Source organism: Pelodiscus sinensis, chromosome 6, assembly GCF_049634645.1.
Source record: "Pelodiscus sinensis isolate JC-2024 chromosome 6, ASM4963464v1, whole genome shotgun sequence".
Lineage (NCBI taxonomy): Eukaryota > Metazoa > Chordata > Testudines > Trionychidae > Pelodiscus > Pelodiscus sinensis.
The window spans coordinates 57,001,002-57,017,137 of record NC_134716.1 but is presented as its reverse complement, the minus strand read 5'-3'; the positions used below and the strand labels follow the sequence as shown (position 1 = coordinate 57,017,137).

The window sequence follows — 16,136 nt, the reverse complement described above, 5'->3', positions numbered from 1 at the left end:
TACAAGTGGAATGTTTGAAAAGTTTCTAAATTGTTTGTTGCGATTAATTTGTCTCCACAAACTTAGGAGTGATGATGAAATTTTGCTGTTTGTGGTAAGCATGCTACAATTTGGATTGAATGTTGAGTCCTAGTGAAATCCTGAGTAGCTTGAAATATGCTTGATTCATAATGCTTTCCTTCTTTGAGCATTTTAAAAACCTTTTAAAGACAGTTCTGTGATCCCAGATACCTTTCCATTTTACCTTGTGGGTTTAAAGGAGACAGTTGACTATTATTCACCAGCATTTACTTTTGCCATCAGTTTTCAAACTGTAGGTCACATGCTAGAAAATCAACTAACACTTTAAAACCTCAATACATATCAAACATAAATATTTTCATTAGTTTATCATTGAACCACAAAACTTGAACTAATCATTGTTCTCAGAAAACTTTTTAAGAAACTGGAAAATAAGGTAGTTCAGTCGCTGACCCATCTATGAGGAAAATAAAAAATGTAAGTCATGCTTTGTTGCCTCCGCAGCCATAAGAATTTAGATGATCAGGTCCCTCCCCAAACTGTTGCAACTCTGACGAGTCCACACTGTAAAGCCAGATTTGCCATCCTAACGCATGTGTGTGAAGCAAGTGTCCATGCACATTAGTATAGGTTGTGGACCTCTCTTGTCCAGCACCCCTGGGACCTGATTAGTCCCAGATGAGGGATTTTGCCAGACCAGGGTAGGTCATATCTGGCTCCCCTGCTACCAGTTACTCCCCAGCCCTCGACCAGCCTCCTGGCCAACTTCTTTCCACCAGCCTCCCTGCCTTGCCAGTCCCCCCACTTCCTTCCCTGCTATGCCTAGCAGTCCAGCTGCAGCCCAGCTTCCTGTGCGCCAGGCTCCTGGTGCCACCAGGCAGCCCCACTGCGGGGAGCCCAGCCGCCAGCCCTCCACCGGGTCTTGGAACGTATGTAGTCCTGCCGGGTGATGGATGTTGCTGGACCAGGGAATCCCGGATTAGAGGTTCAACCTGTACCAGAACCACTGTCACAAAACACCGTGTTGTAGCCTGTAAGGCAAGTCTAAAATGTTGAAGATCATAATATCCAAAGCCTCCGGACCACTTCAGATCTTGAGATCTTTAACAATTTTCATATTGTTGGGACCAATCATATTGATGGAAGTGGGTAGGAAGTGAATAGAAGACCAGGGAATAGGATTTCTTGAGCCAGGAAAAAAATAACAGTAGTCCAAATGTCAGCTGTTTGGAAAATTTACAAGATAAAAGCAAAATCCTTCTCTTTTCCAGATGTACTAGCAATTTTTGAAGGTTGATGTTCAGCCAGACAGAAGTAGTCTGACAAAGCATTACTTTTTATACTGGGCAGCATGTTCATGGCACGATGATGTCCGTTAGTGTTGGACTGAAGTGGAGATGGACATGTTGAGAGTGTCTGGGTTAGGCTAAAAGGGGTAAAAAACAGGTGATGTCATGCTAGGGGGTCTACTACAGATCGCCTATCAAGGCAGAAGAGGTGGATGAGGCTTTTTTTTTTAAACAACTAACAAAATCATCCAAAGCGCAGGATTTGGTAGTGATGGGGGACTTCAACTATTAAGATATATGTTGGGAAACTAATACAGCGGGGCACAGACTATCCAATAAGTTCTTGGACTGCATTGGTGACAACTTTTTATTTCAGAAGGTTGAAAAACCTGCTAGGGGGGAAGCTGTTGTAGATTTGATTTTAACAAATAAGGAGGAATTGGTTGAGAATTTGAAAGTGGAAGGCAGCTTGGGTGAAAGTCATCATGAAATCACAGAGTTCATGATTCTAAGGTATGGTAGAAGGGAGAACGGCAAATTAGAGACAATGGATTTCAGGAAGGCAGATTTTGGTAAGCTCAGAGAGCTGGTAGGTAAGGTCCCATAGGAGGCGAGACTGGGAAAAAACAACTGAAGAGAGTTGGCAGTTCTTCAAAGGGACATGATTACGGGCCCAAAAGCAAGCTATTCCGCTGCGTAGGAAAGATAGAACATATGGCAAAAGACCGCCTTGGCTTAACCAGGAGATCTTGGATGATTTAAAAATAAAAAGGAGTCCTATAAAAAATGGAAACTAGGACAAATTACAAAGGATTAATTTAGGCAAACAATACAGGAATACAGGGGCATGATTAGAAAGGTAAAGGCACAAAATGAGCTCAAACTAGCTACGGGAATAAAGGGAAACAAGAAGACTTTTTATAAATACGTTAGAAGCAAGAGGAAGAAGATAAAGGCCAGGGTAGGCCCACTGGTCAGTGAGGAGGAAGAAACAGTAACAGGAAACTTGGAAATGGCAGAGATGCTTAATGACTTCTTTGTTTCGGTCTTCACCGAGAAGTCTGAAGGAATGCCTAACATAGGGAATGCTAGTGGGAAGGGGGTAGGTTTGGAAGATAAAACTTAAAAAAAAAAAAAAAAAAAACAAGTTAAACATCAGCTAGAAAAGTTAGATGCCTGCAAGTCACCAGGGCCTGATGAAATGCATCCTAGAATACTCGAGGAGCGGATAGAGGAGGTATCTGAGCCTCTAGCTATCATCTTTGGAAAATCATGGGAGACAGGAGAGATTCCAGAAGACTGGAAAAGGGCAAATATAGTGCCCATTTATAAAAAGGGAAATAAGAACAACCCAGGAAACTACAGACCAGTTAGTTTAACTTCTGTGCCAGGGAAGATAATGGAGCAAGTAATTAAGGAAATCCTCTGTAAACACTTGGAAGGTGACAAAGTGATAGGGAACAGCCAGCATGGATTTGTAAAGAACAAATCATGTCAAACCAATCGGATAGCTTTCTTTGATAGGATAACCAGTCTTGTAGATGAGGGAGAAGCAGTGGACGTTGTATACCTAGACTTCAGTAAGGCATTTGATATGGTCTCGCATGATATTCTTATCAATAAACTAGGAAAATACAACTTAGATGGGGCTACTATAAGGTGGGTGCATAACTGGCTGGATAACTGTTCTCAGAGAGTAGTTATTAACGGTTCACAATCCTGCTGGAAAGGTATAACAAGTGGGGTTCCACAGGGATCTGTTTTGGGACTGGTTCTGTTCAATATCTTCATCAGCTATTTAAATATCGGAATAGAGAGTACGCTTATTAAGTTTGCAGATGATTCCAAACTGGGAGGGATTGCAACTGCTTTGGAGGACAGGGTTGTAATTCAAAATGATCTGGACAAATTGGAGAAATGGTCTGAGGTAAACCTGATGAAGTTTAATAAGGACAAATGCAAAGTGTTCCACTTAGGAAGGAACAATCAGTTTCACACATACAGAATGGGAAGCGACTGTCTAGGAAGGAGTGCAGCAGAAAGAAATCTATATTTATAGTCGACCATAAGCTAAATATTAGTCAACAGTGTGGCGCTGTTGCAAAAAAAGCAAACATGATTCTAGGATGCATAAATAGGTGTGAGCAAGACAAGAGAAGTTATTCTTCCATTCTACTCTGCGCTGATTAGGTCTCAGTTGGAGTATTGTGTCCAGTTCTGGGTACCACATTTCAAGAAAGATGTGGAAGAATTGGAGAAGGTCCAGAGAAGAGCAACAAGAATGAATAAAGGTCTAGAGAACATGACCTGTGAAGGGAGACTGAAAGAATTGGGCTTGTTTAGTTTGGAAAAGAGAAAATTGAGAGGGGACATGATAGCGGTTTTCAGGTATTTAAAAGGTGGATGAGGTATTTAAAAGGGTGTCACAAGGAGGAGGTAGAAAAATTGTTCTTCCTGGCCTCTGAGGATAGAATAAGAAGCACTGGGCTTAAACTGCAGCAAGGGAGATATAGGTTGGACATTAGGAAAAATTTCCTTACTGTCAGGATGGTTAAACACTGGAATAACTTACACAGGAAGGTTGTGGAATCTCCATATCTGGATATATTTAAGAGTAGGTTAGATAAATGCCTGTCAGGGATGGTCTAGACAGTACTGGATCCTGCCATGAAGACAGGGGACTGGACTTGATGATCTCTTGAGCTCCCTTCCAGTCCTAGTATTCTATGATTCTAAGCAACACACAAAGGCTATTTTTAAAAGCTTTCAAATTCCATTAAAGTCCCTTAGGTTTTAAAGTTCATTTTTATGCCTTTTAAAATTGAGTGTCTTGTACTAAGGAGTGTATACTGCTGCTTTCCTGTAATTCCACTTTAAAGTTGATATTACTTTAGTCAGGTGAGTAAATTGCTCAATCAGATGCAGTAAATGCTGTCAACCTAATTGAGTTACTTTTTGGAGAACAAGTATTAACTTTTTTGTGGTCGCAAAATAGTTTGGAATAGGGTAGTAAATAGTTTAATTTGTTCTGGTGCTGGCCATTGTATTGAGTGCACACAGTTTCAAAGAATTTGCTCAAGTTTCTGAAAATTAAGATTTCTAAACATCATGTTGGTTTATCTTAAACTGAAAGTCTTTAAGGAAGGATACTTGCAAACCATAGCCCCGTTAATTGGCATGTTGCCAAACTGGAGAAACTGTCCTTAAACAAATTCATGGTAGTACTTTGTTACATTTTACTGCAATCTAAAGTAGGACATCTGGGTTCACAAACTGTTTTTTAGATCTGCTTCCTGTTTTAAATTTGCCTGCTTTTTTTTAGAATACCATCTTTTTTTATATATATATACTTCTAACGTGCCATTTGCTAGCTTCTCAGAGTTTCATTTCATTTAATGGTAATGAAAGTGCATTTTTCTCAGGTTCTGAGTAAGTTCAAACCACAATCTCACATTTCTTTTAAATCGGTATATCTTTTGTTTTTCTGTGATTCTTGTAGATATTTATACACATTATATTGACTTTACTAGTAAAGGTAGTTAATGATCTATGACCCTAAATGATAATATGTAATTGAGAGTAGGTGGGTGATGTTATATCTTTTATTGGATAAATTTCTGTTGGTGAGAGACAAGCTTTTATAGCTTAACCCATACAGATGTTTTTTTAAAAATATAAAATCAAAGGATTATCAAATCATGGTTTGATAATGTACAAAAATAGGCAACACATGGTATGTTTCAAACCACCTATATTTAATTGGCATTTCAAACTCAGCTCTAAATATCGGCTGAGTGACCAAGAGCTAGCTGGCAAAATGCTAGGGAAAAAAATGAGGAAAATACCAACAGTGGTCAGAAAGAGCAACTGATAATATAGCAAATAATTTTTGAAATACACTGTTGAAAAACTTAGAAATTTATATTTCTGTATCATGTTCCTTTCTGCTTAATTTAAATGTTGAAATAAGTTTCATTTTTTGAGCAGAAGCTAAAATTATATCTTTAATGATGCATGTGCATGCTTTTTCAGTTGGCTGATAATCATTAAACAACAAAATATAAAACATGTTGTATTACAGCACATATATTTGCATCATTAATGCAGGTAAGTGAATTTTAAACAGCATCTGTAATGGGAAATATGTTACTTAACCACACAGTTCTGTTGTGGTAGTGCTGACAGGATATGAACAATTCAAAAATAGCTATCTTAGATTGAATATGAAGTCCATTCTTCTGCTTGCAGCAGAGGCTGAGTATACATTACAGGTTAGTTTGTAAAGCATTTCACAATACAAACAACCTTACCTTGTTTTCTGATCATGGAGTTTGCAATTGGAACTTTTTTCTGTGTTTTGTTCTTGTCTCTGGTGAATTTTCTTTTTCAAAGTCAGAGTAAAATCCCTTCAGCCATTTAGAATTTTGTAAGAGTTAAAAACTTCCCATATGTGTTTGTTTAAAAAAAAATTAAAAAACCAACACACACAACTAAACCACTATTAAGATTGTACTTTAGCAAAAATTAGATAGTACACCTTTGAAGACTTAGTGACTTTTGGCTTGGAAAACATCTAGTTTTGATTAAAGTTATGAATATTGAAAATGAAGAATGAAATTAAATAAGAATACATAATAGAAAATTCCCTTGTCCTTAAACGAACTCTGCTCATAATTATAAATATTGTTCTTCGAGCGACTATATATGTTTTTTTTATTCTAGGTGTATGTCTCTCATGTACTGGTGCTAGTTTTCCTTAGCAGTTCCCATATAGGCAGCCTGTACCTGCACCCTGGTGTCTCTTGTGCCTAATGCCATACCCCAAGCAAAAGTATTACCTAATTTAGTCAATCAAAATGCATTTACTAGTCTTTGCACCAATGCATCTGTCCATCCTGAGTCCATTTCAAAGGAACTAAAAGATGAGAGGGGTGGCTCCAACCTGTTCAGAGTACAAGTATCAACAGAGTGCAGGTGTGTGGTTGCCCATATGGATGCCACTAAGAAAAACTCTCTGGCATGCCACATGAGATGTGCACGCACAGACTCCTCACATAACATGCATATGCAACACATCTCAATAAACAATTGTAATTAGATTTTTCATCTGTATTCTCTATTCTTCTTGGTTGGCTTCTTTTTTCCTTTGTTACATAGAAAACATGATCAGATTTGTCGGGTTATGGCCAAAACTCCTGTTGTATCTGCAATGTGTGATTGATTTTTTTTTCAGACCTCCTGCAATAAACTACCCAGTAATTTGGGGCACTGCTGTGATTTTTGAAAGAGATTTTTCTCTGTTAGCACCCTCCGTCTTCCAAATATCTATTGAGACTAAAACTAGTAGCCTATAAAAATACAGTGCATTTGGTCAGTTGGTGCCTGTTTAGCTGTGTGTGCAGTTCACTGTCAACATCCGTGAATAATATTGCCTTTGCTGACTGCTGCTTGTTAGTTCTGCAACTGTGAACATCTTTTTCTCCCCAGATAAATGCAACATTAAAGTTGTATCATTAAGCACTTATATCAGAAAAATTTTGAACCTGTAACACTGTTTTCTTGCATGTGCACATTTTGATGATGTCGGGTCACAAAATTAAAAATATTACCCTAATAACTAGTAGCTTATTTATGGACTGATGCAAGTAACTGGAGGGGTTTTTTTAAGCTCATTAAACTAGTGGTCCCCTTATCCCAGAATTCTTTAGGAAAACTTAAGAGCTTTGTTTTAAATACCTTAATACAGTATAAGGAATTTTTTCAGAAGAAGATAAAAGAAAATTTTGGAAATATGTAAATTAGGTGTGTTATTATTTTACACGAATGGTCATATCTCCTTTTCATATTTTTTGTCTTTTTTAGTTTCTTCTTCTGTAGACAATGGTAAGAAGCAACAAAGAAGTTGTACGCTTTTATCAAAAATCTCTCCAAAAGAAAGTTCACAGTCTCCATCCTCAGAAGAGCAAGAATCTCCATCTTATAGGGAAAAGTTTATCCCACCTGAGCTTAGTATCTGGGACTATTTCATAGCAAAGGTAACGTTTATAGTTATGGAACTCATTTTGCTTTTCCTTGCATTAGCAATAACTTAAGCAGCATTTTGTTTTCATGGGAAAAGAGAAAAAGTTAGAGACTTAACTTGTGCAAATCCCTCCTTACAAATTACCAGTGTTATGCCTGCTGGGAATTAATGAGATATTAAGCAAAGATGCTTGAATGCTTAATAGAAATTAAACTGCCTCATGTGCATTCTGTAGTGTGCAATTCAGAAATCAATTTCCCAAATTAATATTGGTACAATAGATATATTGTGCATGCATAGTCCACTCAAGAATATTCATAGTAAGAATCACAGAGTACTAGAACTGAAGCTTGTTGCAATACCACACCAACCAATGGAGTTTGAGTTGAATGTAGACTTAAGTAACTTTATTTGGTCTCTGGATGGAAAATTGTAAAAATTGCTGTCAAACTCTCCGAATCAAGAAATATATGCCTGAAAGGCAAAAAAGTCAGAGAGAGGATTTAGGACGTCTTGAGTTCTAATCCTAGTATGGCAGACTTCCTATGTACAGTAATTCCTCATTTAATGCTATAGATATGTTTCAGAAAATGATTGTGTTAAGTGAAAACGTGTTATGCGGGCTCAATTTTCCCATTGAAAATAATGGAAAAGGTGGGGGTTGCGTTTCAAGCGGTGGTGTCTGTTGGGACTGGGACATAAGGCTCGGGGGAGAAAGGGGACTGGGTTACAGCAGGGAGGGGAGGTGTTTGGCTCTGGGGAAGGGAAGGGGAGGAAAAGGGAGGGGGATTGGTTTGGGAGTATGCCCCTGTGATGGTTCTGCTGGGACCTGCACTGCGTCCAGCGAGGGGGGGAGGGTCGCTGAGGGAGCAGCAAGGCGAGGGGCAAACCCTCTGCCGCTTAGCAGGGAGGCGGAGGAAGCCCTGCGCAGCAGCCAGCAACGGGCCGGCTGGGGAAATTGTATTATTCCAGGGATGGTGGTGTAATTCAAAAAAGTTCCCTAAAAAAAAAAAATTGTGCTATTGTGAAAACGTGTTAAGTGGGCACATGTTAAATGAAGAATTACTGTACTCAATTTGCCACTCTTTCCTTATCACAAAGGTTAGAATAATAGTTACCTGTTTCAAAGGTGGCCTGAGTTAATGATGTCAAGTATCAGAGGGGTAGATATGTTAGTCTGAATCTGCAAAAGCAGCAAGGAGTCCTGTGGCACCTTATAGACTAATCGAAGTGTTGGAGCATAAGCTTTTGTGGGCAAAGACCCACTTCGTCAGATGCATGTAGTGGAAATTTCCAGAGGCAGGTATAAATATGCAGGCTAGATTCAGGCTGGAGATGATGAGGTGGATCCAATAAGGAAGGATGAGGCCCACTTCTAGTAGCTGATCTGGAGGTGTGAATTCCAAGAGAGGAGAAGCAAAATGCAGGACAATGTAGCACTTTAAAGACTAACAAGATGGTTTATTAGATGATGAGCTTTCGTGGGCCAGACCCACTTAAGCTGCTTTTGTAGATAGCGAGCCATTCACAGTCTTTGTTTAATCCTGAGTTGATTGTGTCAAATTTGAAGATGAACTGTAGCTCAGCAGTTTCTCTTTGAAGACTGTTTCAAAGAGAAACTGCTAAGTTACAGTTCATCTTCAAGCTTATGCTCCAACACTTCAGTTAGTCTATAAGGTACCACAGGACTCCTCGCCGCTTTTGAGTTAATGATGTTTCTTGATCTACTGTAGTTATTAAAATCTGATCCTCCACCTTTCCAAACAGCAAAACTTTTCTTCCATATACTCTTCATTTTCTGTTTTGATTGTTGTAATCTCTTCTTCACTGGCACACTCATCACACCCTTCTAGGCCATTAAAAACTGCCTACATCAGTGGTACTTGACTGAGGCTTTGGACTTGAATACCTCTCCTGTGTTTCTTTGCAGGATACGGAAACACTGTGTGCTTTAACCAATCAGAATGCGGTTATTAATCAGTTGTAGAATTCTGGGGGGGGGGGGGGGGTGAAGATAAATAATAAATTCACACTACTGTGACTATTTTGGGTAACATTGATGATTAATTTGGCTCCTGAATTATTGAGGTCTGAATATCACTGATCTCAATCAGCCTTTCTTGGGTTTTTGACCTGACCACTTCAACCACTCTCTGAATAACTCATCTGCTTTTCAGTCTCAATTTTGTAGAATTTGATCTTCTTGTGATCACTTTCTAGATCCTTCCTTACTTGCCCTTGGCTTTTACTACATTTACCAGCTCCATGATGTATGATCTTATTCCAGAAATCTCTTTATCTTCTATAGTGCTCTTTCTGAATGCAATACCCATCATGGAATAACTATAAGGTTGTTATCCTTTCTGCAGATCACTCTTTTGAACTCACCTGTTATGCCTGCAGGAAATCAGCCAGTTAATGACGTCTGTGTCACTAGATGGCTGGAAATAGTTGATACAAACACCTTCAGTTGATTTAAAGCTATTAATTTGTGAGTGTACTGCATCTAGTTTAAGTAACTAATCTTGTTGCTGCTCCCCCTCGTTTACCCTCCATCCTGTCACCTCTCCTATATGCTTTCTCTCTTGGGTCATGGCTAGACTTGCTTTCACTTTTGAAAGAAAATATGCAAATTCACGCCAAATTTGCATATCTCCTTTCGAAAGTTAAAGTAAGTCTAAATGTGCCCTTGTTGTTTATCTTCACTTTCATGTCTAGTGCGAAATCAGATTGCAGGATCTTTGGAGCAGAAACTTTGGTTTTTGTCTTTGTCTTTCTCTGATACTAGCACAGGGGCTGTAGTCTTGCTTGGAGCTTTTAAGTGTTATTTCAACACAAGTAGTAAAACAATTAAGCTTTTGAAAATGTAAAATATTATTTAAATAGAGGAACTTGTCTAGTTTTAAAGTCAGTTATGCTGAAGAATGAAGGGCTTTTTTTAAAACAAAACAAACTTTGTTTTCTCCATCATTGAAATTATTAGAATTCTATTAACAACTACTTATTTTAAATATGACCATACATTTAAACAGTGTTTGAAACACGGTATTGGTAAATATAGTTTTGCTGAACCTAAAATATTTTTTTTCTTTTTAGCCTTTTCTTCCATCCTCACAAAGTAGAATCGAATATGACTCAGAGGAGAGTCAGGGAAGTGATGATGAGGATGATGCTTTTGCATCAGATTCACACCTTCAGGAACACTCGAATTCAAATTCTTACAGGTATGAGTCACTTAGAATCTAAAACTTATTCTGACGCTGTTGATGGTGCAATTCTGGCAACTTTCAACACAAGTGTGAGTGATAATATAGCAAGCATTCAGGAAATGCATATATTTCCTCAGAATGCATTATATTCATTGTTTGGTTGTAAATAACACGAGTGTCTTTTAATTAATGTATAATAGTTTTGGCATACAAGGTATCTTTAAATTTGTAAATATATTCATGGGTTATTAACTGTTTATAGCCTTTTGGTTAATAAAAGCTAAAAATATTCATACAATAGAGATGTTAAACTTTTATTTTTAAATTAGACTTTCTTAAAGTTGTTAGAGGTCAGTCAATGATTCATGAGTATTTTCTTGTTGTTAGTTGGTCACTGATGCGATTGGCTATGGTTCAGTTGGTGCTTCATAGGTTGAAGAATTTCTATCCCTTGGCTGGACATGATCTTTCAGGTAATGGTATAGTAATGGAAATATCTTTCCATATTTAATAATCTGGCAATGCATTCAGTAACTTAACTGCATAATAAAAACTAATCCGCCTTTTTAGCTTTATCTGCATACAGCAGAATTTTGTAAAAATAACCTGTTCAGTAGTTTTGAATTTACTTACTTTAACATTATTACTACAGTAACATTGGTACACTTTAAATATTGAGCTTCCTATAAAATATTAGTACCTATATATTTTGTTTCCATTTTCTATCAGAGCTTTGCTTACCTCTTAATCATTTAAGAAACTTGTCTTTAGCTATCTGTAAATGTTTTTTGCTACCCCCAATTTAGTTAATTTCCTACCACATACTTCCCTTTTGTAGCTCAAAGTACATCACTGCTACTATCTGAACATTGGCCTAGATGCTAGGGTCCTCCTCCCTTATCTAGCTCTTCTTCCAACAAAAAGCAATGCAGCTCTCTGCATCCAGACCACTTGTTCATAAATGAAATTTTAAGTGTGCATGTGGATAATAGATGTGTGTTAAAGTATTTGAAACACTTGACAGTGAAGTGATTTTCATCTAGATTACAGCAGATATAAAATAGTTTATTTTGTTTGGACTGTTCTTTTAGAGCTTCCAGTTAGCTCCCCTCTGTGCCATGGTATTCTGAAGACATTTCAACGCTGGGAGCAAGTTCTTCTCCGGCGACTTGAAATACATGGTGGTCCCCCTCAGAATTTAATTTCTGCTCATACCTCTGAAGATGCATTATCAGCAGGTCCTGCTCTCCTTCGCCACAAAGCTTTGCTTGAACCCACAAACACTCCTTTCAAGTGAGCATGTAGCTTTTAAAAAAATGTGTTAATGTATACTTCTGAATATTGTAATAAGTTATCCTTGGTAAGGCAAATGAAGGGCCATAATTTCAGAAATACATACTTGCATAGGCAATACCACAGATTTAGTAGATGTCTTCCTGGCTTACATACTTTATTTGCTCTCAGTTATAAATATATGCTCAGTGTATGCAATTTAGCATGCATGTGTAGACTCTTGAAACTTGAGCCCTAAGCAATGAAGATACTCAGATGTGGAGAAAGCAATCACATTTCTGAAGTTGTCAAAACCCATTGCTAAAAGCCAATTTACTATTTAAGCCTTAGTCATCTCAATACCTAACCAATTTTTTTTTTAAGTGAGGCAGGTCTTTGCTCTGCCATCTGAGGAAGCATTGTTATGTGAAAGAGGTCAGCGCCAGGCCTTAAAAGAACACTGTCATAAAATAAGTTCACCCTGTTTCTCTCTCCTAATTATATCGAAAGAAACAGTGCTAATAACTTTCTTCCCTGCCTTGACTATGGACTCATAATATTGCATCATGCAATCAACACATTGAAGTCTCAGCAAGTGATTTGTAACTTAATTTTTAAAATTGGATATTAACACTACACATTTACGTAACCATATGTTCCTTTTCTCCTGATGGCATCTGCATGAGCTCCACAGCCAGCAGTTAAGTGCACTTTTTTCCATTGTAAACTAGTAGTTCCTAACAACTGTAATTTTAGCTGTGTAGTTTACTTCATTTTTTGAGAAGTACTTTGAATGATATACATACACTTCTGTTTTTCCACGCCCTTTTGAGGATACAGTATATGGCTCTGCTCTTGACTCCTTTATGGTTTAGAACATAGCCACCTTTCCAAAAATTTTCAGTTGTTGAGGTACTTACAGCATATTCAGCTGTTACAAAAACATTCACTACTATTCCCTTTCTTGAGAATCTGTTTAACCCCCAAATCTTTACAGACTATTGGGAGAAAATGGCTTTGTGAAAGATACAAGCCCACCCTTTCAAGTGAGAGGTGAGCCCAGGTTTGTCTGTTTTGATATTACTGTTTCACTTTACTTTGTCAGTCTTCTAAATCCTCAAGTACAAACAGGGAAACCAGTTTTTGGTATTGATGTTTTCAAGGTTAAATAGGGGTTTCTTTAATTTGGAGGGGATAAAATGTGGAGGATATTTTATTGGTGTTTTATCTTTTAATGCTTACCTTAAACATAGCTTTGGTTTTTTTCCAAAAAAAATTGTAAGACACATCTGTGATGAGGAATAATTCCTATGTTTTATTATCCTAGTACAGCTAACTTTTCAGTTTAAGTATTTGTTGATATTATCTATGCTTATCTGCGTCTTAGCATATTGGTTAATAACTTAAAGTTCCTCCACCGTAAGTGCAAGGAATTCAGCCAAACATTAAGCAGGTGTAAGGAATTTTTTTTCAATCTGGGGGCCACTGACTCTCAGAAAAATCAGTTGGGGGCTACACACAAGTGAGAAGCAAAAAACAAAACCTCAGTGACCTGGCCCACAATTGAGACACACACAACTCCCACCTCCCCCACCCCCGACCCTCCCCACCCACCACCACCAAAAAACGCTACCCTTGCTTCACACACAAAGCAGGGCTCTATTAAGGTACTAATCCTACAAGGGAGCAGGGTGCCACAGCTCAGATTTGGGGCTGCAGGGGGAACCCCTGAGCCTCTCCATTGGCCGGTTCCCATCCTTGCATTAAAGAAATTTCAAAATGTAAGCTGTTAATTTGAAGTTGTAGTGTAACTGTAGCTGGGTATTTTCAGAGAGCTCAGAACAATATATTGTATATCATAATATACTGTGCTATTTATTCTGTAATCTTGGGCACTCTGTTACTTAAGGAAACCAAACCCTAACCTATCTGCCTGTTTGTACTTCACTACTTGACACAGGGATTGATTCCTGGATTTCTACATTTTTCAATTCATCACAACATGAGCATTTTATTGGATATGAGTTGTATGTTAATAATTTGGGTCTCCTGTGAATGCCAGCATAAACACATACTTATTTTAACTTTTTATCTATAGCTCTAACAGTCACGTTGCACTGTCTGTGAAGAGGCTTTGGCAGTATCTAGTTAAACAAGAGGAAGTCCAGGAAACCTTCATCAGAAATATATTTACAAAGAAAAGATGTTTAAATGAGGTCTGTATAGTAAACATAGTCTATAAAAATATGTTAATGAAGAGACTTAATTTAAGATAAAACATATCAAAGCTGGTTTACTTGTTTCCTAGAGCACAAGCTTATCACTAACAAACTTGATGTCTACAATCTTGGCTGCTTTTTGGCATTTAATTTGGTATAAGTCCAACAGCTCTACTCAAAACAAAAAATAAATGGTCCCTTTAAATTGTATGAAAAGCCTTGAATTTGCTGGAGATTTTAGCCTAAGGTGGTACAAGTGTTGTCTCAAAACAGTTCATTAAATAAATATTCAATTATATTATTAAATACATAATGCACCAAAAATACTACAATTAACAACCTAATCACACACAGTCTTCAAGTTCAGTCTGCCCCCAGCAGTTTACGTTGTGCATCCCACAATTGCCCACAGAATCTCACCTCCTTGCCTGACCGTTTTGAAAAGTATTAAAGTTAACTCAGCATCCATGAATATTGCCAGTGATGGTAGCTGAATAAGGTTCTGTATCCACACCATGACTTTCTAGGCCACATGCCCTTAAAACACACTTTTTAAAAAGTTTGACATCTTTCTCCTTTTTTTTCCATTGGGTACTTTATCATTGCTCCTTGTTTACCTAGTGCTGACCCCAAAAATATATAATTTATCACCTGCTATGGGTGGAAGACCCATAAGGCATCCATGCTAAGAGTGAATGGTAATTGACCATAGCATCATTTGAGGTTTTAATTGAACATGGTAACTCTGCAGTAGAGAGAAAAATCTCATGTAATGGTAGCTTAAACTACCATGGGTGCCAGGCACCAGCCACTATAATTCAGAACAGCACAGTACTACAGGAAATGTTTGTTTTGGTTTAGAAAGAGCTGCCTCCTAAATTAGTGGTTTTGATACCAGCTGCACTTTAAGTAGAGGAAAGAATATTACTCTCTTTTTAAAGTTACCATTTGTTACATTTTTCAGTAATTCAGTGCAGTTTGTTTAATATGCTGGTTTTGCTCCTCTTTTACAGTTTTTCTTCTGTCACTTTTTCTGTTATCTTTCCCAATTTGCCTTTGGAAGAGTTAAAAACAGCAGAGCTTAAAAACTAATCCCATGTTGCAAAAGGGTTGGGGGGTGTTAGGTTGCCTACATGTATCCTCAATCTTTTATTCCGCTTTTGCTTGATTCTGGCTCCATTTGGGCTAAATCATCTCTGGAGTGTGTACTTTGTCAGTTATTGACTAGAGACAATGGTGCCAGAAGTGACTGATGTTAGAGAGGTATTGCTGTTTCTCAGGCCATATCTATACTTACCTGGAAATTCTTAAGATACGCAACTCCAGCTATGTTAGTTGTGTAGCTGGAGTCGACATACCTTAATTTGATTTTTGGCACTGGCTTCTCAACAGTGGTCAACAGGAGCAAAACGCTTGTATCAACTTCAATTACTCCTCACAAATTGAGGAGTACCGGTGTCGACGGGGCACCCTCCGTTTTGGGTTAGTGAGTCTTCAGTAGACCCACTAAATTGAATGCCAGAAGATCAACCACTGCAATGTCAGTCTTCTCACTAGTATAGATGTGGCCTTAGAATCAGACAGGAGACTGTGATCAGAGCAGTGGAATACCCTTAGGACAATAAAATAGTTGTCAGGTGAACAGATGGTTTAGTATGCATTAATCTAACTAGGGGTCATTGCACTCTTCAGTACTCATAAAAGATAAAGTTTAAATAACATGTGTTAGCAGTCTTTATGTTCTTATTTGGTATAAAATAGTTTTGAGGCATCATGGTAGATCTAGACTTTGACTACAAGCTTGTTTCTTCCTGAAGAGCTGAAATTGAGTTAACCTTTTGAGTTTTCCACAATAACTAATACATGGGGCAGTTGTCACATTACTGAGGAAGCCCTAACCTGTTCTCCTCAGCTATGAGGAGGATAATGGCAGTGTAGAAACAGAGGGAGTTGGACTAGGAAAAAACTGAAGACCATTCCTATTTCCTCCTTCACTAAAGACTCCTAATTTCTGACACACATTCTTTTATTAATGCAGCTTTGTTGTTATGCTGCACCTGAGGTGTGCCGTAAGAGCTTGTGAAGTAATATCACTAGTTCAGGA

At 37.9% G+C, this 16,136-nt stretch overlaps 1 protein-coding gene across 6 annotated transcripts in view; it reads left to right on the top strand.

Annotated features, from left to right (window-relative positions):
• Positions 1 to 16,136, top strand: part of DMXL1 (Dmx like 1) — a 136,172-nt gene that overhangs the window by 100,205 nt on the left and 19,831 nt on the right. For all 6 annotated transcript variants that reach the window (XM_006134494.3, XM_006134492.4, XM_075931962.1 and 3 more), the window contains 5 exons: positions 7,173 to 7,345; positions 10,429 to 10,556; positions 10,929 to 11,014; positions 11,633 to 11,834; positions 13,912 to 14,029. In XM_006134494.3, the coding sequence (XP_006134556.1) occupies positions 7,173 to 7,345; positions 10,429 to 10,556; positions 10,929 to 11,014; positions 11,633 to 11,834; positions 13,912 to 14,029 (707 nt within the window). The remainder of the gene's footprint in view (positions 1 to 7,172; positions 7,346 to 10,428; positions 10,557 to 10,928; positions 11,015 to 11,632; positions 11,835 to 13,911; positions 14,030 to 16,136) is intronic.